Source organism: Onychomys torridus, chromosome 11, assembly GCF_903995425.1.
Source record: "Onychomys torridus chromosome 11, mOncTor1.1, whole genome shotgun sequence".
Lineage (NCBI taxonomy): Eukaryota > Metazoa > Chordata > Mammalia > Rodentia > Cricetidae > Onychomys > Onychomys torridus.
This window is the reverse complement of record NC_050453.1, coordinates 15,839,903-15,864,025: the sequence shown is the minus strand read 5'-3', so window position 1 is coordinate 15,864,025 and position 24,123 is coordinate 15,839,903. Positions and strand designations below refer to the sequence as shown.

The 24,123-nt window shown below is 37.8% G+C and overlaps 1 protein-coding gene across 3 annotated transcripts in view; it reads right to left on the bottom strand.

The window, feature by feature from the left end:
- Ahctf1 (AT-hook containing transcription factor 1) overlaps nucleotides 1–24,123 on the bottom strand; it is a 56,860-nt gene that overhangs the window by 19,073 nt on the left and 13,664 nt on the right. For all 3 annotated transcript variants that reach the window (XM_036202121.1, XM_036202122.1, XM_036202123.1), the window contains exons 7-28: nucleotides 23,833–23,917; nucleotides 22,528–22,678; nucleotides 21,288–21,420; nucleotides 21,015–21,196; nucleotides 20,434–20,495; nucleotides 19,646–19,774; nucleotides 18,639–18,729; nucleotides 16,985–17,074; nucleotides 15,974–16,114; nucleotides 15,274–15,378; nucleotides 13,514–13,607; nucleotides 11,055–11,178; nucleotides 10,851–10,907; nucleotides 9,610–9,756; nucleotides 8,746–8,933; nucleotides 8,403–8,547; nucleotides 8,191–8,322; nucleotides 4,613–4,763; nucleotides 4,297–4,447; nucleotides 3,600–3,707; nucleotides 1,200–1,392; nucleotides 165–368 (exon numbers count right to left, since the gene is read on the bottom strand). In XM_036202121.1, the coding sequence (XP_036058014.1) occupies nucleotides 165–368; nucleotides 1,200–1,392; nucleotides 3,600–3,707; nucleotides 4,297–4,447; nucleotides 4,613–4,763; nucleotides 8,191–8,322; nucleotides 8,403–8,547; nucleotides 8,746–8,933; nucleotides 9,610–9,756; nucleotides 10,851–10,907; nucleotides 11,055–11,178; nucleotides 13,514–13,607; nucleotides 15,274–15,378; nucleotides 15,974–16,114; nucleotides 16,985–17,074; nucleotides 18,639–18,729; nucleotides 19,646–19,774; nucleotides 20,434–20,495; nucleotides 21,015–21,196; nucleotides 21,288–21,420; nucleotides 22,528–22,678; nucleotides 23,833–23,917 (2,863 nt within the window). The remainder of the gene's footprint in view (nucleotides 1–164; nucleotides 369–1,199; nucleotides 1,393–3,599; nucleotides 3,708–4,296; nucleotides 4,448–4,612; nucleotides 4,764–8,190; nucleotides 8,323–8,402; nucleotides 8,548–8,745; nucleotides 8,934–9,609; nucleotides 9,757–10,850; nucleotides 10,908–11,054; nucleotides 11,179–13,513; nucleotides 13,608–15,273; nucleotides 15,379–15,973; nucleotides 16,115–16,984; nucleotides 17,075–18,638; nucleotides 18,730–19,645; nucleotides 19,775–20,433; nucleotides 20,496–21,014; nucleotides 21,197–21,287; nucleotides 21,421–22,527; nucleotides 22,679–23,832; nucleotides 23,918–24,123) is intronic.

Here is a 24,123-nt window from a genome sequence, read left to right as displayed (position 1 = left end):
TTTTACTTGTAGAAGATATATATTGGCTAAGTCCATGTTCTACAAGGTTTTTTGTTTTTTTTTTTCCAGGACTATTTTGTAGTTTCAAGACTATCCACAAGATTGCATACAAAAACAAAAACAAAAAAATCCCCCCAAAACCCTGTGCTGTTACTCAAACTTACTCTCTCAGTCCAGTGTGTGCTCATGCCTTCTTCCATGAATGAAATCCTAGTTTCTTTAAGTCTGAAAGGTGGAGTGAGGGATCTTCCAGGTGACAGAGAGGGAGAGGCCAAAGGTGTTGTTCGAAGACCAGATCTGAGGATGGATGGAGGAGTAAACTCAGCAAATCCAGAAGAAGTAGCCGACAGAGCCAAAGATTTAGCTTTCTATGATGAAGAGCAAAGATATTAGTTAGTTATTAGTGCTTGTAATTCACACAAGGGCAGACAGTAATTTCAAGGCATATATATTTCTATCTCCAAAAAACAAGTACAAAATTTTATTTCAGATTGGTGGGAAAATAAAAGATTCAATTGGAACTTTTTTTATACTCTTTCTAGAGGCCCTGACTTTTTCCTTTTTAACTAATAAAAAATACTATATGCAAAAATACTTGGAAAATGAAAAATGTGTTTGCCCATTTATTACTACCAGTCATCCCAAATGTGGGTTTGTTTCCCTCTTAGTAATTTAGCAAGTGTGGTGGAAGAACAGCCTTTTCAAGATCACCTTTTAACAGGAGTTCAAAGTAAAGCAAGTAAAAATAAGCCTAAAACCAAAGTATTTGGAAAAAAAAATACGATTATCAGCAATAAAGTGTGTGTGTGTATATCACTAAAAAACCTGAAAGCATTTTATAAAGGACATTTTATGATACTCATGTTCATATTTATACTCTAAATAGGACTTTGAAAATATAAGCATAGCCAGGGTGTTGGTGGCACACCGTGAGTCACAGCACTCGAGAGGCAGAGGGAGAGTTCCAGGCCAGCTTGGTCTAGAGATCGGAGTTCTAGCACTGCCAGGGCTCCACCCTGAAAATGCCTCAAAAAACAAAACAAAACAAACCAAAACCCTGAAAAATAAATAAATACATGAAAGAAAAAAAATGAAAAGTAATGCATTTGACTACCCATAGTTATGCCGTAAGCAGCTTAATTTCTCTGTGCTACTTGAAAAATGCTAATTCCCCAGGATGACAGACAGGTAATACTAACCTTAACTACAGGAGGAGTTTCAAGTAAAAGTAATTCTGAAGGCCTGGAGGTATTTTGATGTGGCCTTTTTAATTGTGAACTTAATGGCAATGAACTGGATAGCAGACACAAAGGAGATCTTGTTGGACTTTGGTGAATAAACTCCAAACACTGAGAAGGTTGGGGGATAGGATGAACAACCAAGTCCAATAATCTGTAATTAAATAGAAAAACTTAGTAACTTCTTTATTAGTTTCAAAACAATCACTCATGTTTGTGTGCTCACTACCAAACACCGTAACATGTAATGTAATAAAAATGAGAGCATTTGTTTTACAAGTCTGAAGTTCTTTCAAAAGCAAAAGGGAATTAGGAATTGTAGACAACAATTTAAAAGCAAAAAACTTCAGTAACCCATCTTCCCTTTACACGGAATTTCAACCTCCAGGAAACATCTTAAGGTCACAACATCTAGTGAACCACTTGTATAGGTGGTTCTTCCCATTATGTTTTAGTGAATTGTGTGTGTGTGTGTGTGTGTGTGTGTGTGTGTGTGTGTGTGTGTAGCCAAGAATGGCCTTCAACTCCTGATCCTGTTGCCTTTGCCTCCCAAATGCAAAGATTATAAGCATATACCACCACCCTCAGTTTATGGTCAAAATGTTTAGTGATAAAACCTGCATCATCATCAAACAGTGGAGGACATGCTTTTAATCCCAGCGCTTAGGAAGCAGAGGCAGGTGGGTCTCTGTGAGTTAAAGGCCAGCCTAATCTACAGACTGAGTTCTAGAACAGCCAGAGCTACATGGAGAAACCCTGTCTAGAAAACACACACACACACACACACACACACACACACACACACACACCCCAAAACAAAAATATCATTTACTTCCTCCAAAATGCAAGGGTGACCTCAGCTGAAAATGCTCAGAAAAGTGTGGCCTGCTTTGCTGCTGACAAGTAAGAAATCCTGGTTGATGTGTTTCTCTTGGAATCCCAGTCTTTTGGTTCAACTTCTCACTATTAGAGGGGCACCAAACTGTTACTTAGTGGGGAAATATTGGCAGAAACCAAACCTGTGCCCCACACACATAGATGACTAAAATTATACTTTTAAAATTATTTCTAATTAAGAAATGTTATAAAAGAAATGCTAACCATCACAGTAGGTCTTGGGATTTCCTCAAGTTTTCTTGGTGTGTTCCAACTACGAACAGACTTTCTAGTATATATATATAACAAGGCAAACAACAGAAAACAGCAAGGTAACCCTTACAAAAATAAAAATGCCAGTTCACTGACTGGGGACTGCATTAATTTTTCTGAGAAAGCAGAGTTATAGTTAATAGAATCTCTGTCATCTGAGTTAATATTAGCTTCTGATTACGCTTGAGACCTGAAACCCTTTGGCTGGTCTTCATTAGGGCCGTATTGCCTTCTGCTATACTATGCTGCTGAGTTAAAGAAAGGGACCAAGACAGAGAACATCAGTTACAACTTCATTTACATCAGCTAACTATCTTGTGGTAATAGAAATCATCTAACTAAATTTAGTCTAAAAAGTAGGTCCTTTTGAACTTTCAAAATATATTCAATTATGAAAGCTCCACAAACATCTTTGGTTTCAACTATTTGTTATATAAACTTATGCCAGGTAACTTATTGCTAATATAAAAATCTCATTTTAATTTTAGTAAGTATAATTTTTGACAATACAACTAAAAATTTAAAATACTCAAGCATTATTACTCAGAATACAAAAATGTACGTACGATTAGTAATGATTATGTTTTAAATATATACTTAATCACAATTTCATTTTTTACATAAGACTTAAGTAATTAATTATTTAGGTAAGCCGGGTGGTGGTGGTGGCAGCGGCGGCAGCACATGCCTTTAATCCCAGCACTCAGGAGGCAGAGCCAGGCCGATTCTGGATGCTCTGTCAGTTCGAGGCCAGCATGGTCTACAGAGCAAGATCCAGGACAGGCACCAAAACAACAGAGAAACCCCATCTCAGGGGAAAAAAAATTTCAGGCAAGATGAAGTTATTACTGCAACTAAGCAACACAAGATACTTCAGTAAAGCCCAGGAGAAATCTTCACCACATCAACCAAGATTTAGTAACTAATTACAGAAACACCATTCTTTTAGAGATCAACAACAACAACAACAAAAACCTAAGTTTGACAGATTGTTTTCCTAAAGGTTTCAATATGATTTGCTTATTTTCACTAAGCCACATGAGGTAAGTAAACAGAATGTTAAATATACCAAAAGCTGATTTACAATTTTCTAAAATGAGTATACTCTTGTCCAAATTATAAGTATTTATATTTTACTTAGGAAATTAAAGTAGCACCTGTTAAAACTTAAGACAATTAGAGTTTTTTCAATATAATCCAATAAAGTCTCACCTAGAAATTCTCTGGGATGTTTTTGAAATTGGTGTTCCAACAAATGCCTCAGGAAGTTCTGGATGTGGGAAAGGATGTACTACAAGAGATGGCTGTTCTGTTTTAGGACTACAGAGAAATAAAAATTCCATTTTAAGTTATGTACCATATGGGTTACTGGCAAAATGCTATGAAATTAGATGGAAGAAAGGGCTTCCATTCTTTGTACATCTCTGCAGTTTACAAATAATAACAGTCACTTGAAAACATGAAATGGGGCTAGAAGAACTCAGTCCCAGTGTCTGAATTCAATCTCCAGAACCCGTATGGTGGAGAACTGACTCCCACAAGTTGTCCTATGATCTTCAAACACACACACACACACACACACACACACACACACACACACACACTAACCAAACAATCCTTTAACAAAGTAACTAACGAAAAGAAATTTCATATTTTATATTATAATAAACTCGCTAACAGCGAGGGTGCCTTGCTGATGAATATTGTTGCTGCTGTTCTGGAAAGAGTACACGTAGCAAGACTTACCTGACACTCTGAGTTTGAACCCTAGGACCAATATGGTGGAAGAAAAGAATCAGCTTTTGTAAATATTCTTCTGACCTTCACACAGGCTATGTGAGCTGCACGCCTTATCCCCCCACCACACACATAAAGTTAGGTACAAGTTAAAAGTAATTAAAAACAATACCTATTATAAAGTGAGATGCCATTTCTAGGTTCATGGCTTGCCCACACCTCTCCAATTTTTGACAACACATTACTGATGAAAGTAGATCTCGTTAACACTGTTCCCGTTACGGCTTTCTTTGGAAATGCTGATAATGGTTTGGGTCTAGAAACTGAAAAATAAATACAGGACTCAGCTGCATCTCTAACAAGGTTTTTATAAAAGAAAAAGATAACATGACTGTACAACACAAGGAAATGATGGAGGTGACTCCAGGAAGGGAATCATTCGGTATCTTTTCTAGCCTGAGTGTAAGCATTTTGTGATGAAATCTTACCTTCTTGAAAAACTGATGATGTTGACAAATGGTAAGGCTTAGCTCGCTCAACGGCTAATTTCCTCTGGACTCGAGGTAAAATTTTCCCATATTGGTCTAATATAGAATTTCGAGCCACTGATCTCTCCCGCAAACGTGGGTCACGATCACTCTATTGAACACATAATTAACAAAAATTTAATCTTCATGTTAGATGCTACTACTATCACTACACACACATAGAGGCAAAGGCTTCCTCTTGTTCATGAGGATGTTCATTGAATGTTAAAGGCATATACAGAAAATGTAGCTTTATTCCCCTGGATATTTACGGCCTAAAGACTGCTTCTACTAAGATTAAATAAACCTGTCTTTGATCCAGCTGTATACCATAAACCGTACCTCCTCATTTATCTGTGTGGATAGAATAACTTAGCCTCCTTGTTCAGCTGTATGCAATAGCTCCAACTCCCTGTTTAACTGCATATAATAAACAAACTGAGCTTCCAGGGTGCTGTGGTTTCTCCCTTAAAAGAGCCAAGTGCAACTGATGCCAGCTTTTCTGTGTGTCTATATTTAAGCTCCTACTCTCTGGTAGTACTCTTCCCTCCCTTTTCTCTAAGTGAACACAGTACACACACAGAATTCTCTAAGCAGTAATACCCAGTTCCCAATGTTAACCATATCAATGAGGATTATCCAAGTTCAAGACAATGTAAAGCAAATGGTCATTAAACTAAGATCTTGTAAAAGTAAAAGAGGTTTCAGTTTTCCTCATTCTCTTGTGCTGTGGATATCGCTCTGTGTAAATAAAATTCTGATTGGCCAGTGGCTAGGCAGGAAGTATAGGCGGGACAAGAGAGAAGAGAATTCTGGGAAGTAGAAGGCTGGAGAGAGAGACTGCCAGCTGCCGCCATGAGAAGCAATGTGTAAAGACACTGGTAAGCCACAAGCCATGTGGCAAAGTATAGACTAACAGAAATGGGTTAATTTAAGATAGAAGAAGTAGATAACAAGACGCCTGCCACGGCCATACAGTTTGTAAACAATGTAAGTTTCTGTGTGCTTTCTTGGTTGGGTCTGAGCGACTGTGGGACTGGCGGGTAAGAGAGATTTGTCCTGACTGGGCCAGGCAGGAAAACTCTAACTACAAATGGCGCCCAACGTATTGGCAAGAGTTTCCACCTAAAACCTGAGAAAAAAGATTCTAAACGGAGCTAAAAACAGCTTCCTGGTTGTCTCCCTCAAGTTAGCGGCAGCCTGCCAGTTTGAGCTACTGTGGCGGGTTCCTGGCGTGTGCGTCTGACCTGTACTGCGGCGGGAATGAGGAATCTACAAGCAGCACTTTACTCTGCTGCGTGGTGGATTTAGCCTTAGGTAGTTTAAAAAAAAAAAAAAAAAAGTTTCTGGGTTATGCACTGCTTTGATAGAACTGCTTCTGATAGCTGATGGTACACATGGCTCCAGAAACAGAGCTGGCGGTAAACAGTGCCACCGCCATGTTGGAAAGCTGAGGTGGGCGGAGCCAGCAGCCACAGCAGCGTTTCAGTCTTACAAAGATGGATATTACACAGAGAATCTGGTTTATGTTGTCTTTGGGATTTTTAACCACAGAAAAATATTTGATCATAAAAGCTGTTGAGTTAAACAAAAATGTAAATTTTAAAGGTACCTTGACTTTGAAATTTGGATATAAGGATATGTTGCTTTGGAAAGGAGTCTCTGCTTTTGTTTCCACAGAAAACCAGAGGCTGTGGATTTGTTCCAGATTAAGATACATCAGGTTTGATCAGCCAAGACCACCTGAAAGGTCTCTGATGACACCATGGCCCAGATGATCTGACATCCAGAATGGTTTCAAGGCAACTGGCTCAGAGGTTCACCCTAATAGACTACTCTATAATCCTAAAATTTCTTTGTATCCCCATAAGATACAGCGCCCCCCTCCAGCAGGAAGTAGTAAGAGAAACTATGCCCACATTCCCAAAATTATCAAGCTGGCTTTGGAGATGGAATTGGCTCACTCCTTCTCTAAACCTAGACATATTGCTAAAAGAAAAGGTTAAGAGATTCTCGTGTCCCAAATCAGAAGAGCCCTCTGGTGTGGGACAGAGAGAAACCAATATTTTTATTTAAATTGGGTTGATTATAAATGAGATCTCTTTCTAAAGAAGAAAAGGGGATATGATACAGATATAATAGGATGAAAGGGTAGATTAAGGAATTTACTTCTAAAGAGCAACAACTTGTTTAAAATGTTTTACATTGGTATAGATTTTAGTTTATTGATACAAACTTAAAGTTAATTTTGTTATACTATGTGTATATTTCTACTCCTGTTTAAGGTATTGTGTTTGTATAACTCATTTAAAATTATAATAGATAATTAAAAATAAATTAATAATTAATCATCTGTGATAATCATACTCATAGCCATGTTAGTTAAGTCTTCTAGGTATACATAGAGATATTTCAGATAGATAGGTAATCTTCAAATACTTCAAAGACCTTCAGAATATGGCATTTAAAATATTTTTAAAATTTAGATTTTTCTGGACAGTGAGACATGTCTGCTCCTGGCAGCACCAATTTACTTCAGAGAGGAGAATGGGCATTGAAGACATTTCATATCTTATCTTCACCTTTGCAAAAATAGCCATTTGGGCAAGAAACTGTTCTTGCCTGGACTGCTTGATCAACTGGACATACAGAACCCATAAAAAGGTGACCACTGAACTTGGCTTGACAAAATGGTCCTTCAGGTTCCTGCTTCGCAGAGGAAACTGCCAGACATTCTACAGGTCACTGAGAGAAGTGATCGAGAGACTCTAGCCCTGTGGGCTGAAGACAAATGCCCCAACTTTACAAAGGAACATTAGGTGACTGTCCAGGCTGCCAGCTGTCTCTGTCTACTCTTACAAGACTCCCGAAAAATGCTTGCATCCTTCTTCCGGTTCTCAGGCAATATTATATCCTTCTGAGGTCTTTGATGTGGTTGAAGACTAGATAGTTATAATTTTCTCAGTTATGATAAAAGATAAATTAGATATAAAACCGTGGACTCACAAATATAAGATAGATAGTATATCTTCTTTAATAATGTAACTATAATTCTTGCTTGATAATTGTTTTGTTATACGTAATTGTACTATGTAAAAGTTAAAACCTTCCTTAAAAAAAAAAAGAAAAGGGGAAGTGCTGTGGATATCGCTCTGTGTAAATAAAATTCTGATTGGCCAGTGGCTAGGCAGGAAGTATAGGCGGGACAAGAGAGAAGAGAATTCTGGGAAGTAGAAGGCTGGAGAGAGAGACTGCCAGCTGCCGCCATGAGAAGCAATGTGTAAAGACACTGGTAAGCCACAAGCCATGTGGCAAAGTATAGACTAACAGAAATGGGTTAATTTAAGATAGAAGAAGTAGATAACAAGACGCCTGCCACGGCCATACAGTTTGTAAACAATGTAAGTTTCTGTGTGCTTTCTTGGTTGGGTCTGAGCGACTGTGGGACTGGCGGGTAAGAGAGATTTGTCCTGACTGGGCCAGGCAGGAAAACTCTAACTACACTCTTGTTTCACACAATGAGAAAACTTTAATCATACCGTCAGATTATTCTTCAGAGTCTGGTTTAGTTTCAAGGCAGAAATATAATTGGCACGCTGTAAATGGTGAACTAGAAGGAATTCCTGATTCTGAACACTGCTACTGGATTGTAAAAATTTCACCAAACATTCCTAGGAAGAACAAAAGAGATGTGTAAACTATCAATTTACCCTAAATTTCTTTAAGTCTACACTGATTGGTGATTAATTACCTGTTCAGTGTCTGTAAATGGTAGCTTCAGTAAATCCTCCATTAAGCCCATCTCCTGACAAACTTCGTAAGTGTGCTTTAGTAGTTCTTCTATATTCACTCTGTTTGAGTTTTGTCGCAGTAAGTTCCAGGCCTCAACCATACATCTGAAATCAGTACCAAAGGTTCAAAAAGCCATAGAACACATAGAAAAGTCACCTGCTTAGAGTATTTCAAAGGTAATTTCCATGTGCAACTATAAAATACTTGAAACAATTCATTTCTCACAGTGTACTAGGTCCTAGACAAAGTAAATTTTACTTCAGCTTAGGAAAATGCCTTGTGTTCTTTCCTTGTGTACTTACCTATTAAAAAGCAGAACAGTGAGGTGAAGGATGACATCATTGCTATTGGACACTGTTGGCTTCATTGTCTGAAGATACCGGAGAGCCTGTTTGTGCTCTCCCTGACTCATAAAGGCTTCAATTATCTTTGAATGCTGCCACGACACAGGTTTTGCAGTAACTGGGTGAAACAGAAGATCTAAACCATTCTGCAAAATGAAGTGTTAAATAGAAATATAGTCCTTTGTATTTAGACAAAGAAGTTAGCTCTTAAAAAGGGCAAGTAGTGGGCTGGAGAGATGGCTCTGAGGATAACAGCACCGACTGCTCTTCCAGAGGTCCTGAGTTCAATTCCCAGCAACCACATGGTGGCTCACAACCATCTGTAATGAGATCTGGTGCCCTCTTCTGTATACATAATACATAAATAAATAAATCTTAAAAAAAGGGGGGGGGCAAGTAGTACTAAAAAAATTACAGAAATCAAAATTAAGTAAGCTTAATGTAAGCTAAGAGGAGCTAATCTGGTAGAGTTCAAAGAACAAAGGTGTCATACCTTTGAGGCCTCGTATGTAAATTCTTCCTATACCAATTTCCTGCCCCATTAACAACTCTGCCTTCTTTGGTTCATACCCAAACCCAATCACATCTCTTTACACAACACTCAGTGCTGCACCATTCCCACCCATCCACCCTTGATCCCTTCTCTAAACAGTAAGTAACCCGAGGTTATCAGCTGGTATTCCTGCTGCTTGGATGAGACTCTAGTTAAAAGTGCTGTTACCTTTAGAAATAGACAACACCGTCTTGTGTCAAAATCCATCTAGTTATACGTCTTTCCAGTACACTAACTTACAAAAGCTTGTATTCCAATGAAACACTTACCTCATAGTCATTATGATCTAGCAGCCAAAATCCTTGAACTAACTTAACTTGGCCCCAAGAAATAGCAAAGGCAGTTGGAAAAGACTCGATGGGAGTATCCATTTTGTTTGGAAAGGAATACATAATATCGAGTAGCAAATAAATGGTCTTTTAAAAAATGGATTAAGGACAATGAAACAGAAAGAAACAATCCTACATATATACTTGGAATAGGGAATAAAATATAGAATTAAACATGTTTACAAGGCTACCAGGGATATCCAGCTATGATATAGTTCATTAAACATAGGCAAAAGTAGTCCCATGCCAACCTCATTTATCTTCTTTATTTTAGTGCTACAACAAAAGACTGAACAAAAATATATCTTGCTCATTAAAACAAACAGTAAATTTAAGTAACCTGTTCAGTAAATTTAAAAAGAGCTATAGACCAAACTCTTATTTGGTAAAATCGGCAGTTTAAACAAACATATCAAGTACCTAATAAATTATGAACAAACAATATATCAGACTAAAATGACATTAGGATAAAACAATGTCACAAACTGCATCAAGGTTCAAATAATACCTAAGGCTGTATCAAGTGCACTTTAAAACAATGTCTATGTGTGGTGTGTGCACCCATGTGCTTATGAGTATGCTCAGGCACACATGGAGGCCATAAACCAGATACAGGGAGGTATCTACTCACCAGTGTTCACACCTTGTTCTTAATTTTTTGAGGAAGTCTCTCACTGAACCTGGATCTTATCACTTAGCTCAATAAGGTCCTAAAATCCATGTCTCTCCTTCCCTAACACTGGGACTGCAGGCACACACTACTGCCCTGGCTTTTATGTGGTGCTGTGCGGACTGTCAGTGCCCTCACTTGCGGCACAGAAATGGACTCTACTGAGCAGGCAGCCTGCCCCAGCAATATTAGTAGCCCTGTGCTCATTCCCGGCTCAGGCCTGCTGGTGAGTGCGCCACCACTCATCTACAGACCCTCACCCCAACTGCCCGCCCCGGATCAGCTGCTTCTGAGCACACTTGAGACTGATAAAGGCAAGGCCACCCCAAGACAGTTACTTTTATAACTTTTACATTTATCATCAGCCATCTGAGCCTGACCAACTGATTCTGAGTTAAGAATATATACTTAGGGGTGGGGGTAGGGGAGAAAGAAAACATCTCATGAGACTGGGTTAGATATTTTATAATTTTGGTAATATACAAATAGCTATTAAAAGTTTAAAGGATACAATAGCATGTTTGCTTGTTTCAGTAATGTTGTCTAACAAATATATGTCGAGTAGTGCCTAGAAAACAAAGATAAAAATGTCAGTGCATTTACAGTCTTTTCTTGGTGTCCCACTTTCTCTAGCCTATGTCAGGCATGGAAACTTTATTCAGTCATGAACTCCCCCTCCCTCCATTCAGACTCTTGAACTATTACTGTAACCTACATGGATGCTAGCAGGAGGGTATTTTCCTGTGCCTCCTTCATCCCGTTTCCACAACTTCTCAACTTGATCTCCTAGTTGAGAAACTAATCCGTCAATCATCAAGCAATCACGGCTCCACTTCCCTCTGCAATATGGGAAACATTACAGATTATCTGCATGAATGTTAACCATTGATATCAAATGCTCAGAAACTATACAATTACCAAACGACAGGTGAGAAGCAGACTTCCTTAGTACCATGAGACTGTAGAAATAAAGTAGCACTGGTCAGAAAAACCCCAAAGTAGCTTCAAGTTCAAGTCATTACCCAGGCAGCCATCGAAGACTACATGCTAGGAAAGAATGGGGTCTAACCAGTAAGATGGCTGAGACTGTTCTATCTTCCACCATTCTCAACTCATTATTTGTCCCAGGTACTAAAAATATTTCTGTTCCAACGCAGAGCTGAATCTTGATTTACTCATTCAAAAATGTATTACTGAGTACTTCCAATGTGATACAGACACTACCCTTGATGATTCCCTCACCTACCAACAAACAGCAAGCGAAGTTTTTACTTACTGTCCTAAGAGTCAGACATATACTAAGTGCCCTGCATACTTAACTTCTGTATTTATATCACAGCTTACAAGTAAAGCAAACCTTCCAAAGGACACGCACTTACAAAATAATGGCTATAAAACTTTTTAAGTTCAAAATCATGAGTCACTGCTTCCAGAGAATAAAGACTATTAAAACCATACACCCAATCCATTTCCCAAGTTCATGTCCATTATCATAGAATAGTTATGCTAAAGCATTGGTTTCCAAAATTCACAGGGGTTGAGAATTATAGCTCATTCCCAGGAGAATCGAACCCAGTAAATCTGGAGTCAGTGATTGCAAGCCATGCCCTAAATGCTACTTGGTCAACTGGAGGAAGAAGACTGTCCAGAGACAGGATTCAGTGTCTAAATGTTTCTTCTATCGTAACTGTTTTACTTCAAAGCACCTAACTAGGCTATTCATTTTTTTCTTTTACTTTTAAGAGAAAACTACCAAAAATAAGAAAAGGAAAAAGAGATCAAAGTTTTGAAAACTGACTGTTAAAATAGCCAATAGGTTTTTGATGTGTAGAAGATTCTTGGGGGTGAAGAGTGATTCTTTAAGCTCCTGTGACAAATCCCACATGACTATCATTTTATTTAGAAAAAAAAATCATAGTATACTCTGCAGGCATTAGGTCGGTGGCCAGTCTTATATCAAACCTACCAATCAATGAGCATGGGAGACCTTTCTTGCTTCTGAATCTTTAATTTCTTTCTTCAATGTCTTTGAAGTGTTTACTATAAAAGTCTTACTTTTTTTTTTTTTTGGTGGAGCTGACGATCAAACCCAGGGCCTTGCATTTGCTAGGCAAGCACTCTACCACTGAGCTAAATCCCCAACCCCCAAGTCTAACGCTCTTTTTTGTTTGTTTGTTTGTTTTTTGAGACAGGGTTTCTCTGTGTAGCTTTGGAGGCTGTCCTAGCTCTCGCTCTGTAGACCAGGCTGGCCTCAAACTCAGAGATCCACCTGGCTCTGCCTCCCGAGTGCTGGGATTAATGCGTGCGCCACCACCACCCGGCAAGTCTTACACTCTTGATTAGAATACCTTAAGAGATTTTATTTTGAGGCTATTGTGAAAGGTACTGCTTCCCTGATTTAATTCTCAGTTTGTTTGTCCTCTGTACAAAGGATGGCTACTGAGTTCTGTGTATTAATTTTGTATCCTGCTACTCTGCTGAAACTGTTTATCAGCTGTAGGATTTTCTTGTTGGAATTTTGAGGGTCACTATGTATACTTATCATATCACCTACAAGGCCCCATACCCTGAGTTAATACACTTAGGTGGGGTGGGGACATTTCATGAAACCGGGTTATAAGTCTGAGCCCTGATACTGGAATTTTGTGATTTTGGTAATACACAAATACTTGCATATTTCCAGCAGTAGATGGCTAACACAAAACAAACTCAATGTCATTTTTGTCCCATAATGCTTTGTTTGGGCATTTTCTTCTTGTCCTGTCTTTTCCTTATATATTATAGTTTCTGATTACGTGTTTTTAGGGGATTTCTGTGTTTGTCAATGTATGTTTGGGATTTTCTTTGCCTCTAAGTTTTTCTGTTCTTTTGTTCATTTCTTTTTTGTTCTGATCAGGTTTGCTGTTTGTTCAGATGCCGGTTTGCTTTCTAATGAGAGAGAACAAGAAAGGATATAGATTTCGGTGGGTGGGAAGATCTGGGAAGAGTTGGGGGAGGGAGAGTCACAATCAGAATATAGAGTATGAAAAAAATTATTTTCAATAAAAAGGTATAGACATTAAGTTAAAGCAAACAACCCAACTAGTAATGTCAATCATGACAACACTTGATGAAGAAGTTCAAATAGTCATTTTACAGTCTGAGCATGAGTACTGCAGTCAGGCTGCACTGTACCTGGGCGAGCGTTCACACTTCTGCCGACGGCTGGTGTAATAGTTCTGAATAATAGGGTAGTTGTAGCGGAGCCTTGACAGCTGCAGAGCATCATCTGGCGGTTTTATTAAAGTTGGGGAAAAAGTTAGTAATAGTGCCAAAACATCTCAAAATTTAGGTTATAACAAATGGATCTTACTCTAACTAAATAATCAATTTTTAGTCTTGCTAAAATTTATTTACTTATTTATTTTTCAAGGCAGGTTTTCTGTGTAACCCTGGCCATCCTGGAACTTGCTCTGTAGACCAGGCTAATCTTGAACTCAGAAATCTGCTTGCCTCCGCCTTCTGAGTGCTGGGATTAAAGGCATGTGCCACCACTGCCCAGCCCAGTCTTGTTAAAATTTAATCAATACAAGAACATACTCTTAAAAAAAAAAGTATGTATAAAGTCGGGGTGGGGGGGAGAATAGATCTACAAAGAGTTTGAAAAAGAGAATAGGTTAAATATAACCAAAAAACACTGAATACATATCGAAATTCTTAAAGTATTAAGGGATTATTTAAATACATCTAACAAAGCTAGGCAATGGTGGCACATGACTTTAATCCCAGCATTTGGGAAGCAGAAGCAGGAGGATCTCTGTGAGTTTGAGTTCAGCCTGGTCTACATAGTGAGTTCCAGGACAGGCTCCAAAAGCTACACAGAGAAATTCTATTTAAAAACAAAACAAAACAAAACAAAACAAAAAATAAATCTAACAAACAAATAAATGTGCAAATAAGGAACAATCTCTCATGAGTTTGTAATAAGGATGCTGGGTGGGATTGAACAGCCTAGAAAGTACTCCTAGTCATTTTTACTCCTGTGGCACAAAAAAGAATTTGAAAACAAATAATATTCACCATTTATTCAAGTTAGAATATAAACAAATTGGAAAAGAATAAGATCAACAAGTACACCTGCAGTAAACAGTAACTTTCAAGTCAATATGCTGTACTTTGTAGAAATACAAGTCAGGCCTTTGTTGTAAATAAACTCTATACAAGCCAATATTGAGAATTTCTCAAGAAGCTGCTAATTCTCAGTATTTATATTATTAGATTTTAAGAACCATTTCATTGATGGTAAGTATTAATAATTAATGGTAACTATTAATGCCAGCATGGGGTATACACCTTTAATCTCAGTACTCAGAAGGCAGAGGCAGGTGGATCTCTTGTGAGTTCAAGGCTAGCCTGCCTACATATTTGAGTTCCAGGACAGCCAGAGCTAATAGCAAGAACCTGTTACAGGAAACAAACAAACAAAACTTACAAAGTAAATACATAATTCTATTAAGAGAACATTCAACAAGTCAGGCATGTCGGCGTAGCCTTTAGTCCCAGCATATAGTGAAGAGGCAGAGGCAGAGTCAGGTGAAACTCCATGATTTTGAGACAAGCCTAGTCTATATGAGTTTCCGACCAGACAGGGATATACAGTGAGACCTTTTGTTAAAACAGAACAAAACAAAAGCACTAAACATCAGTTCTCTGTCAAAACCATAGCCCCATGGGTCTAAGTTGTGGGGTAGTATTATTTTCGAAGCCACGTTTCCTCAAATTGCTCTTATTTTACATGCTAACCCAATGAACACACACAGTGCCTCTGTGAGGCAATGAAGATACAAAGCAAGGAAGGACAGCCAGAAAACATAATAGGGAGGCTCAGAGCAGAACAATTAACAACAGTATGGAGTTAGGACATTTCAGTCATATTCATATACTAAATACTTTACCTAAGCCTTCAGGTAAAAGCCCGGAATGAGAAAACCACAGAACCATTTGTGCATATTGACAGATAAGTTGGGTAACCATATGCTTATTGCTCAAGTCCACCAGTCCTATAAAAAAGAATCAACACTGGTTGTGTAACTTTCAATTTACCAACCACAAATGACAATCAAAACAGTCAACAGTGTGCATATATAAAATTTAGTTTATATTTATTATACATTGAGTCAAATTGAGGTTAAGCAAATCTCTACAATGTTAAGAAAACTCACCAACTAATAGGCATTTTTATGCAAACTACAATTAACTGTTTCATGCAAAATGTAATTAAAATAGACAGAAAATAGATTGTTCAAATCGGCCTTTAAATGAAATGGTACTTTTTCCTTTGCTGAAATGGCAAAATAAAGCAAAAACAAAAAGTCACTTCTTTCAATACGAAAATACATGCTAACCTCAAATTTTAAATTCTACTGGTAGTAAATGGCTCAATGAGTAGACGATCATCAAAACAGCCAGGAGACCTAAGTGCATCTCCTAGAACACACATAGAAAGAACCACCCACAGCTGTCCTGTGACATCTGCACAATATGGCATATATGCACGCACATTCACTATACCATACAAATAATTAAAAAAAAAAAACCCATCTAGGACAATTAATTTCCTCTTTACACAATGCCTCACCAAGTAAGAATGCATACCTCTTTCAGTGATGCCCTGGGCCTCCATTGCAAAACAACTTAAGACTGTATTAAGGTTGCTAAGATGTAAATGGCACTGCTGGATAGACTGTATGGTTTGTGGATCGATGAATCGACATGAACCATCAAATAACGGTGCACCTTCCAAGGTTAAAATACAAGATTAGAATCAATGTACATTTTTCTGGTAGTCCCATTACTCTAAAGAATGATAGGCTAAAAAAAATACAGGCTAGAAATGGCAACTATCAAGGAACTTAGAAGTGCTTTAAATATAAAACCAGAGTCAAAGTAAGATCATAAACTCAATATTGGCTACAGCTTATCCTCCTAACAACTATGGGTCATAAGATATGGATTTACTTTAATAAGCCATTTAATCACATCAATTTTAACATGTAGCTAATGTAAACAATAACTATCTTAATTTCTGAGTCCCTTAAATGAAATTCTAATTTTCTTCTTGTAAATTTATAATATTATATCTGCATTTGAATTATCATAAGAGGTTAAAAAAAACAAACAAGAAAGCTACAATGTCTCCATTAACCAGCATAAAATATTTAAAACTTCAACAACAGCTGAGTTATAGACAGCCAGGTGTGGAGGCACACAACTGTAATCACAGCACTTGAGAGGTAAAGGCAGGATCATCTTTTGCCACATCGCTATGATGATATGCTAATGTAGCTTATTAATTAATGTGTTGCCAGTGAAAAGACTCGGTGAAAAATTGTTTCAACGACTTTAATTAAATGTTTTCTTCCAGGACTGTAAATCTTAAGATTTTACATTCCTAAAACTATTACTGAGCTAGATGAGCTCATGCCTGTAATTCAAGCACTTGGAGGCTGAAGAAGGAAGCTCACCACAAGTTCAAAGCAAGCATGGACTATAGTGAGGCTCATGACAACCTAGGTTACTGACACCTTGTCTATCTGTAAATAACACATTAATCAAGATTAGCTTTTAACTATTAAAATTTGTCCTGAATCCAGACTTAATACTTACAAAGCCTGTCAAATTCTTCTTTTGTGAGAACCACCTTATTCCATGTCCACTCAAGAACAAATCGTAGATTAGCAGCAGAATTTGGTTGTTCTTATTTGTATTTATAAAAGAAAAAAGATAAAAAGAATGATTACTAACTCCAAATTGAAAATCAGTTCTTTGTAGGAGGAACCAGGCAGGAAGCACCTTAACCAAGTTCATGAATTTAAACATCAACTTGTATCAAATGTATCTTGGTGCACCTTATTCCATGAACTATGCTGCCCAAGGTACAAAACATAATGAAGTAGAGGAGGGATAGGGAGTGGGTATCACGAAGATCAATAAATAGAAACTGGAAAGCAATCTTTAAAAAAAAAAACAACTCAGAAAAACAAAAAAACAAACCAAAAAACCAGCCGAGCAGTGGTAGTGCACGCCTTTAATCCCAGTACTCGAAGGCAAAGAGGCAGGCAGATCTCTGTGAGTTTGAGGTCAGCCTGGTCGACAGAATGAGCTCAAGTTCCAGGACAGGCTCCAAAGCTACAGAGAGAAATCCTGTCTGAAAAATCAAAACCAACCAACCAACCAACCAACCAACCAACCAACCAACCAACAAACAAAAACAAGCCTATAGTCTTTTAAATTTGACTTTAGAAATTTCACCAGATTAAGGAATATTAAAAGAATTAAAACATGCTAGGCATAGAGGCACATGTCTTTAATTCCAGCACTCAGGAGGCAGAAGTTTTCAAATCAGAATTTGAGATTAATTAGCCTGGTCTAAGAGTAAGTTCCTGGACAGCTAGGGCTACCCAAAAGAACCCTGTCTAGAAACAAACCCCACAAAAAACTAAACAACACAAAAGATGCTGTATTCCTCCAAACCCCTCTAGCTATAAAACATTTCTGAGCCGGGCGGTGGTGGCACACACCTTTAATCCCAGCACTCAGGAGGCAGAACCAGGCGGATCTCTGTGAGTTCAAGGCCAGCCTGGTCTACAGAGCGAGATCCAGAAAGGCGCAAAGCAACACAGAGAAACCCTGTCTCGAAAAACCAAATCAACAACAACAACAAAAAACACATTTCTGGAACATTGCTAAGTTCTCAATTGATGTTAATCTTCATTCTGTAATCACAAAGTTTTTATAGATAAGCATCATGCTTTTAGTTAAATAAAATTCAAATGAGTAAACAGTAAACAGGAAGCTTTCTATCAAACTGGTTTACAACAGAACAATATGGGGCAGAGTACACGTTTGCATATGTGCACATACACATGTAAAGAGCAAAAGAGATACACACTACACTGTAAATGTATCTCCAGGGAATTTAGCAGAGTGCAAAAAGGATATAAAAGTTATACAAAGCATGACTCAGTTTGTGACCATGAGAAATGACAAAATTGTAGCAGCAGTGAGCAGATTAGTGCTCAGGCACCAGGCAAGGGGGTAGACACAGAGGGCAATGCTCAGGATCTTGGATGTGATACTTTACAAGAGGTTTTTTAGATTGCACTACTCACTCAGGGGAGAAAACTGGTATAAAGCATACACAGATTCCACTCTATTATGTCATACAAGTTTATGTGAATTTATAATTATCTCATAAAAAAAGTTTAGCCAAAAAGTGAAACCACAAACTATAATTTTAAAAATAAAGTTCAACTGTTACCTTCTGTTATCCATGTTCTGATGGAGCCAGTCAAGAGTCCCAGGGAACTTGTCTGAACTGCTGCTGACAATACAGCTTCTAACTGTTCTTCCTAAATGTGTTCAAGAGAAAGACAGCATGAAATAACAAGCAGTCAAAGGCTGGAAAAGAGTTAGGACTCCCTAGATTGGCTAAAGGAGGAGAAACAAGAAATCACATGCCTAGAATCCCAGCACTCACTCAGGAGGCTACGACAGGAGGATCACAAGTTGGAGGCCAAACTGGACAAACCACTGAGAAAGCCAATGACAGTAATAACCAGCCTCAGTAAGGAGGGGGGAAATCTCACTCAGAAGACTCGCACGGCATGTTTGATGAAGCTGACTAGACAGCCAAGGAAATCCTAAGCTGTTTGTTTTTACTTTAATTGATGGTATTGGGACTGAAACTGGAGCCCAGGGCATGTTAGGCAAGCACTCTACCACTGAACTATATATCCTCAGTCCTCTTTTTATTTTGAAATAGAGGCTCACTAAATTGGACAAGCAAGCCTTGAATATATTCTGAGGCCCAGCCTGACTTTAAACTTGTGATCTTGCTGCCTCAATAACTAGGATACATGCTTACATTGACAGGCCTACCTCTATGTGGGACTTTTTTTTTTCTTAAAAGGTATTTTGCCTACATGTATAGATGTGCACCATGTGTGTATGCATGATGCCTGCAGCAGTCAAAAGAAGGCATTGGGTCCCCTGGAACTGTTGTTACAGATGGTTGTAAGCCACTATTTGGATCATGGGAACTGAACCTGCTCTGTAAGAGCAACAAGTACTCTTAATTCTAGCCATTTCTCTAGCCAAGTTAGGTGACTTGGAAGCCAAATCTCAAGCATGATCGACAGCATGAGAATACACGATAGTATCACTTATTATCCACTTTTGCAAAAGACATGTAATAGATTTATAATTTAGATTGCAATAGAGAACATGCAATTCAAAAGAAAGAAAGAATATAGTTAAGTATCTCACTTGACTTAAACTGGAAGGCTGAATGTCAATAAGTCTTGGTGAGAGAAGGCCAGCAACAAGACATCGATTATAACTATCAGGAATGACTTCATTGAGAGATGGTCCTGATTTCTTTAAAAATGTCAACGTCTGTAATAGAGAAATTAGTCCAACATCAACCAATAATCAATTCCAATCCAGTCTAAGAAATACTTTAGTTAATATACACCTATGGATCATAAGGGGCTTTACAGAGTCTCAAGAAATGTTTCTTTGCGTGAGTCAAATCAGTCAGTTAAGTCACAGTAACTATTCACGTGTGGCTGACTACCACATCTGAACATCACATTACCCAGAAAACTATTTTTGCATCATTCCAATGGTAGCTTGGTATTATTTCTGAGAAGAGCCAAGGAGAAGCCCTCCCCAGGTCACCACCACACAAAGGATGAGCCACAGTTGGGGTGTAGTCTTTATGCCCAGCACTTGGAGGCAGAGCAGATGGACTTGTGAGCTCCACAACAGCCACTGAGAGACCCTGTCTCCTAAGCAACCACCCAGATGTGATAAGGCCTATTCACTTATTTGGCGTTCAAGTAGCTAACATTCGCATAAAGCTCCTAAAACACTTCAATGCCTCTTCTAGTAAACTGTCATTAAAACTAAGGTATTAAGACACTAAACTCATAAACCTAGCAGAAACTATTATATAAATACCACGAATGTTTAAATGCATGAAATCGTATGCACTTTAATATGCAACTTCAGCTTAATACCACACACTCTGCATGTTGTTAATTCATACATACCTCCTTCTGAAATCCAGCACAAGTTACATGGATAACTCCAGAGTTTAACAAACAAGTGGCATCTTAAAAATAAAAAAAAGATTTAAAAATTCAAATTAAATGTTTACTGCAGGTAAGCAAATAATTATATAGAATAAATCACCACCCTCTTTTTGTTTTTTTGGTTTTGGTTTTGTTTTTTGAGACAGAGTTTCTCTGTGTAGCTTTGGAGCCTTTCCTGGAACTCACTCTGTAGACCAGGCTGGCCTCGAACTCAGAGATCTGCCTGCATCTGCCTCCCAAGTGCTGGGATTAAAGGCATGTGCCACCGCACCCAGCAAGAATAAATTCTTAAGTAAACCTCTTCAGATATTTTCTTCTGATATAGTCACAAACTTTATTACCAACTTATTAACTGACATATTCTAAAAGATTTGAAATAGTATTAACTTACAGACACATACTAAATTTCTCATGTACATGTAAATATGTGTATTAATTATTAAGTTAATGCCAGTGAGATATGAACAGAAGACACCATACATACAATTGACAACTTCATTTATACATTATTTCCCTCAAAGTATCATTAAAATACATACCAAAATTAAAAGTACTTGGGTTAAAAAACTGCTCTGGAGGTGGGTATGAAGGAGGAACCCCTCGATTCAAACTTCTCTCATGTACTAGTATGTCCAAGATGTGATGTGGAGAAGTCCTACTTACAACTGAATCCAATGACCACAACGCAAAGTAAGAGCAATTATGTAGAGATTCTCCTGATCTAAAAGAAAAGTTAAAAAGTATTGAGACACTGATCAGCTATACATAAAAATATCTGAGGGAGAGGGGGTGAGAAAACACAGTAACCATACCTTAATGAATCTGGCATCTGTGCATGATACCACCGATTTATGTCAAAAAGTCCTAAGTACACAGAAGGCTTTCCCTGCCCATATATATTCACTTGCCAGGTAAAGACAGAAACACTAGTATCAGGGGATAGAGCTGCAAACAAACAAAAAAACCAACAATTTTTCAGAAACAGAATAAAGAATCTGAAAGTACAACCACAACAGAGTCACAGGAACATTTAATTCATTTTTCAATAGACTTATCAAAAACCTTTCTATCATTTGAGTCTCACTTATGCCCTGATGTTCCTCTTTAGCTACTAGGAAGCTCTCATCAAAAGGCTCTTTGCTTTAATACATCATTAACTTTTGAGAAAATACAAAGTGATTTCAAAAAAATTCCCCCCAAGGATGGTACAGAGCTATCACAGAAGTTAATCCAATACTCAAAATGGATGTCTTTTTCTTTTCTTTTTTGGTTTTTCAAGACAGGGTTTCTCTGTGTTGTTTTTGTGCCTGTTCTGGAACTCTGTAGACCAGGCTGGTCTCCAACTCACAGAGATCTGCCTGGCTCTGCCTCCCAATTGCTGGGATTAAAGGTGTGTGCCCAGCTCAAAATGAATGTCTCTAAGTACTCAGGTTTAATTCTTTAGAGGAACTTAGTTGAGAAAGACAGGTCTAGCCATATGGTAAAGGCAAAACCAATACCTAGACTGTGGCAGTGGAACAGCACCAGAAGGAGCCTCACCAGGAAGAGAAAAGTAAAAACCTCAGAACCACTAATGGCAACTTCAAGAGGAAGGAAGATGTAGACAGAGATGAAGAAGAGACCTGGCGTGTTAAGTTTCTGACATGTTCATTTGAATGTGGAAACAGGCTCACACAGGATGAATGAACTCACTAAAATAAAGGATCTAGATACATGAACAGCCCTGCCTGAAGCATCTCCAGAACTGAAGGGACTGTGACACTCTGCTGTAGTTCTTATAAAAGGAATAGTTTCATCTCATCTATACAAGGAGAAGCAGGATTCGGAAATACTAAATATAATGGAGACCATCTTTGTGTGGAATTGGAGTCAAACACAAGAATCTATCATTCTTCAGTTCTGTATAGAAATCCAGAAAGCAATAAAGATCTAAAAGCCTAAAAAATAATATAATCACAACCTTAATTTTCTACTGTCAGAAACATTAGTTCTAGAAACCTGTCGTAAGTCACAAGTCATCACACAGACTAGTTAAGAGTACTTTGAACCAACCTTCTCTCATACTTTCTTCCCTGTCACCATGAGATGGGAATCTCTCTATACTCTGGCATCCCAACAGTTTAGTATTACTAGTCTGTCCCCTTAAGGGGAACATGCCACCTGCTAGATCCAGTGTGTATCTTTCTTCGCAGTATTCTAATCCCTGCAATATAAAATAAGCACAAATTTTAACATCATCTAAGTAAAAGTGCTCTAAAATTAAGTATCTCCATGCTTAAAAGTTTTTCCACACAAAAGCTTTAACAGAACCAATCACTCCAAAGGCTATAAAATTATATACACTATAAATGCAAATATTAAGTTAGATTTACACTCTCAAAAATAATCACCAATACTGTTGTAAAGTTGTTTTAAACATGGGAGCACTTATGTACTAGAAGCTAGAGTATAAAATACCCTAGGCCAGCCAATCAATTTCAGTGTTCTCATATAAATTCTTAAGAATACGATTTTATTTTTTTCCATTTTATTTTGAGACAAGGTCTCTCTATGTAGCCCTGGCTGTCCTAGAACTTGTCTTGCCTCAAAAGATTGAATATTAATTCTTAATTAAAAAAGAAACTTTTGCTTAATAAACAAGAATGGTTTTTAATTACCCCCCCCTCTTTTTTTTTTTTTCTTTTCTTTGAGACAGGGATGACTATGTAGCTCTGGCTACCCTGGAACTCACTATGTAGACAAGGCTGGCCTTGAGGTCACAGAGATCTTCCTGCCTCTTCCTGGTGCTGGGTTTAAAGGCTTATAATTCTTTCTTAATCAGTTTCCCTTAAGAGCTAACAAAAGGCTGAGATGTTCACCAGGAAAATTTACTATCATTAGCATTCATAAATCCCCTAAAATGCACCCAGTCGCTAATTCTGAAAGCCTGTTCTAGAGTTGGAAACACAGTTCTTAGTAACATTCCTCTTTTTTAATTTTAGAAATTTGCTTAGAAAAATAAGCAGTCATCTGAGCATTCTGATGTATATACCCTAAATTGCTCCCTAGTGTATACTGTTTGATATGTTAGAACAAAGTTAGGAGCATTTCTCCTGGGTACTACAGTCAGGTCACAAACACGAATCTAGTCCAGTCTCTCTGTTACGGGGAAACACCTGGAAAAATTTAGAGTGCTGCAATGGCAGAACAGGTGAAAATATGAGGAAGCTCAGGCTCACTAACCCAGTATTTCTTCTATCACATGATGAACACAATTTTAATTTGAACAAGAAACTTCAGTACGATAAGGCAAAGAACATAAAACAGAAAACAAAACAAAAACCCCCAAATGGTAACATTTAATTAACCACCACTTACCTCATATAAGATTTGCCCTGATGCCAAGCATTTTCTATCACCAAAGGCCAGCTGAAGCAGATGCAAACTCAAAACATCTCCTTCACTGAAAGAAAAATTACCCGAGACACTAAAACACAGAGCTTGCCTCTTATCTTCCCAAATTTTTACATGTGACAAACTGCATTTATGTAGAACAGATTATTTTGTTTGTACAAAATGTAATTAATGCAATGTGGCATAGTCTACCTTTTTTTTTTTTTTTTTACCCAATATTCTTCCCCAGATAATCCTCTTTCAGTAAGTATATTT